Source organism: Pseudophryne corroboree, chromosome 7 (assembly GCF_028390025.1).
Source record: "Pseudophryne corroboree isolate aPseCor3 chromosome 7, aPseCor3.hap2, whole genome shotgun sequence".
Taxonomy (NCBI): Eukaryota; Metazoa; Chordata; class Amphibia; order Anura; family Myobatrachidae; genus Pseudophryne; species Pseudophryne corroboree.
The window spans coordinates 440,961,225-440,965,435 of record NC_086450.1 but is presented as its reverse complement, the minus strand read 5'-3'; the positions used below and the strand labels follow the sequence as shown (position 1 = coordinate 440,965,435).

The following is a 4,211-nucleotide window of genomic DNA, read 5'->3' as shown; positions in this document are numbered from 1 at the left end:
TAAACGGTTTGTGTACGCACTGTTTATACCAAGCTGTAAACTCAGATAATTCATCAGGCATCATGTATTGTGGACCAAAATACTCTATTGACGGCATAGTTCCTATGTAATTTTGGTTATCAGCTGTGTTAAAAAAATGTGGGAAATAACCTTTGGTACCGTCAAACCCCATCGCCTTTGGTAACTTGCTAAGCCGCATGGGTAAAAAATTTAAAGAGTCGATAAATCTTATCTTCAAATCTTTTACCGTGATGCACATTATGTTGCCGCCTCTAGATAATAATTCAATCTTTAATTTCTCCTTAATCAGCTGGCGCAGCACAAAATATGCATCATAGCGACCTGCATTATGGGCTATGAATGTGTAATGCTCAAATTTTGGTTTCATGAACGTCTTTACAAAGTCTTCGATACACGCAACACCCTTAAACTCCCAGTCTTTCTCACCCGTTAATGTTAAAGCGTAACAGTAGTTTGGTATGTGCACACCCGTCTCCTGCATACACTCAAAATCATAAAAGATGTATTTCTTTGTGGGCTCTTCCGGCTTGATGGTTTGTATATAGCACAAATGGTTCGAAAACCCATCAACGAACACCTTACAAATGGGGCACTTTAGGCCTCTGCAGTTATGATCTGTTCGCCTGTAGAGACAACACTTGTCACAATATACATGTTCAAGACAGGATATTTTGTGATCAAGAGCTAAAGCTTTGTGTAGCTCTAAACACTCGTTTGATCGACAAAATACCCTACACACCGAACACCTTAAAGCCGTCACACCGTCGTCAATACAAGCCGGCCTGTGACAAGCCTTACAAAAGAAAAGACAATCGTGATTATTTCTATGATGGTAAGCGCTATGACAACGGACGCAGTAATATCGGGCACCAAGAAACGCTTTGATATCGAGTATCCCATAAAAGTGACAATCGTGATATAGCACAAAGATCGTGTCTTTGTAACGACTGTCTGCACTGTAGTATTTCCAAGACCCTTGACTGTAATAGAGGAGATTGATGGATACTTTTAAATAATTTTCAAAAATTGCAACATCGCTAAAGCTGACCGCTTTATCAAGCGGCAGATTCAAAGCTTTATGTAGTTGGATCGCTCTCTCCTGTATTACATGATCATTGGCATTGTTACCTTTATCCAGAAGTTTACAGACGCTAGCGGCCAAACACAGGTTATTACCTACGCGTCTGAAGTCATAGAGATATCTCTTTCTTTTATCTATTATTAAACTTTGGGGCAGGCGCTGTAAACTACGCCCAGTCAAACCAGACCCTGCCCTGTTTTTAAAAATACTGATCACAAATCTTAAGCCTGTGGATAATAAGAATTCAGCGTTACTTTGAAGCGTGTTTGTAATCTGATTCAAAAAACTGGCAGCGTCTAATGTTTCTTGCGGCTTACGATGCGAATAGATGGCATTGTGTAACCCACCCCCCTCCAATCTAAGCTGAACGCGGTCGGCCGGATCCACGCCCGCAAGGACACCATCGAGCATGGCCTGTATAGCCGTATGAATGGCTCGAACCCCCTCTACAAATGATGTAACCCTGTCCAAATTAACAAACCGATAGTGATTGTGGTACTCAACGGCTCTGAAATTCGGTCGTTGTCGTTCATAACTGTTAATTGCCTCTAAGTATACATGTTGCCGACCTTCGTCATTACCGGGTGACTCAACACGGCCTGCATCATCATATATGGGGCTTGCATCGCGCTCAATATTGTCAGCCTGTGATTCGTCATTCGGTAATGCATGGGGTGGGGATTGATCTAAATCTACACGCCTCGCACTGTGCTGACCGCCTACCACATGTTCCCTGTGCCGCTTGCGTTTTCTCAATTGGCCACCTACCGCATGTTCCCTGTGCCGCTTGCGCTTTCTCGATCTGATTAATGTTGTTACAGCCTGTTTCACCTTTGCGCGTCGGAATAACTGTGAGATCTTGTATGTTAAACAAGGTTTAATTCGTGGTTTTTTTTTACAGTCATTTAAATTTAAAACACGTTTCAAACCATTGCCTAGCATGCCTAGTCACGGATCAGTTTCATTTATTTCTGCAAAATGATGTATGTTGGCTTTAATAAATTCAGTGGTCTTAACCGACCGATCTATGTATTTTGACATGACATTCATATACGTCTCAACAACTTCTTTAACAATGTCTTGTTTACATTTACTACCGTGGCACACACCTTTAATGTGTTTTAACAAGTATCCGGCTTTTACGCCCATGTTCTCAACATCTTCCCGTATCTTACCCAACAGCGCGTAAAATTGTATTTCAGCGTCTTGGCCTAATTGTTCTGAATTTTGACATTCATCAACTATGTCGGGCGCTAGCCCTCGCGCCGGTACACAAGCATCAGCCGATGCGTGTACCAGGGCTGTCGTTGTAAAAATATTGGGCATTGATGTTACACAATCAACCGTTGTAGTATCACCAGGTATTCCTGCAACGGCTGATAATACTTCATCAGAACTATTCTGCGGATCTTGTGTCGTTGACTCTACACAGTTTGTAATAAGCTCTTGCCCATTTATGTCATCAATATCTGATATCACAGGATTACCGGCTATGTGTCTTGTTTCTGTTTCAGAGCAATCCTGTGTATCGGTAATAGTGATGACATCGGATTGCGACAATTGCTTAACATTACTTCTTGAGTCAATATTTGATAACAAACCAATGCCTGCTATGTGTCTTGTTTCTGTTTCAGAACAAACCTGTGTATCTGGAATTGTGATTACAGCGGATTGCGACAATTGCTTAACATTACTTCTTGAGAGACGCGATGCCCTCTTAACCTTTACAGTCTTTGTATTACCAGCGACATCCCGGTCTGCAGTGTTAAACGCTGTGTGTTTTGATGTTACAGCAACATCATTACTTACGCATGATACAGTTTGTAACGCGATCCTTCTCCGTTGCGGCTTATCATTTTCGGAATATGACAATTTTCTTTTCAGATCTGTAAATGTTGAATTATGACTTCTCTCATTCGTTCTTGGTCGAGCTGGCTTTCGTTTGTTCGGGACGATACAGCCGTTATGCACAGCCATAACTGATGACCTAGCAACGTCCTTATGTACAATTGCCGGCGTTACGAATTGATGGTTCTCCGCTTCAGCGGCGGTTGTGCGTTTTGATATTTTCCCGCTTGTACTAGGTCTGTGTATCTGCGCGCATGTATCACTGACTGTTGGTATCAAAGGAGCATAGCGTCTTGCTACAGCATCATCTGTAATACATATATTATAAAATAAATATAAACGACTCTGCATGTAAATCAGTATTTAAATCACCGCATAACAATATACCATATAACAGTGTTTGATTACACACCTGCTGCTGCGAATTGATGGCTTTCCGTTTCAGCGGCGGTTGTGCGTTTTGATATTTTCCCGCTTGTACTAAGACGGGGTATTTGCGCTACTGTATCACATCCTGATGGTATCGTCGGCGCATAACGCATTGCTACAGCGTCATCTGTAATACATATATTATAAAATAAATATAAACAACGCTGCCTGAAAATCAGCATTTAAATCAACGCATAACAATATACCATATAACAGTGCTTGATTACACACCTGCTTTATATTCGAATGTTTTAGCACGACCCCCTGTCGCGTGTGGGAAAAACGGTTGCTCATCAACAACATTGCTGTTCTGTATAGATGTGTTGTGACAATAATCAGGTTTGTTCAATATATCCCGTAGAATAACATCAGCCGTCGCATCATCCATTTTTGTGGCATCTTTAGCCGGTGAAAAATGAAAAATAAAAATAAAAAAAATAAAAAATATTACATACGGTATAAAATTAGAATAACATGAAAAAGCGATTCATTACTGAGAATATAAAGTGTGTACAGTTTACAACAAATCAGCACAACTGTACAAGGTTTATTTTTAATTCTTTAGCCGTGGAAAAATAAAAAATAAAATGAAAAATAAATAAAGATATCATGTTACTCACAATCTGGCGCCAATTCCAAAATATTATTAAAATCCGGTATAGCGCTGAAGTCTAAGCCAAAGGGACTATCAACAGACAAATCGAGATTCTCTGTATTTGTGATTACTGTCAAATCGTGGGAAATAAAAATGAGAAAATAATAATTATTTAATAATTACTATTTAATAATTACTTATCAATGTATCCAGACTGTTGTACGTTCATACTATTTA

At 40.0% G+C, this 4,211-nt stretch overlaps 1 protein-coding gene across 1 annotated transcript; it reads right to left on the bottom strand.

Moving 5' to 3' along the window:
- Positions 1–1,519: 1,519 nt before the first annotated feature.
- On the bottom strand, positions 1,520–3,882 carry LOC134945552 (uncharacterized). The gene is made up of 3 exons (XM_063934916.1): positions 3,611–3,882; positions 3,363–3,506; positions 1,520–3,258 (listed from the first exon to the last, which is right to left on the bottom strand). The coding sequence occupies exons 1-3, from the start codon at positions 3,765–3,767 to the stop codon at positions 2,051–2,053; spliced, it is 1,509 nt and encodes a 502-aa protein (XP_063790986.1). The 5' UTR covers positions 3,768–3,882; the 3' UTR covers positions 1,520–2,050.
- Between the last annotated feature and the right edge of the window lie 329 nt (positions 3,883–4,211).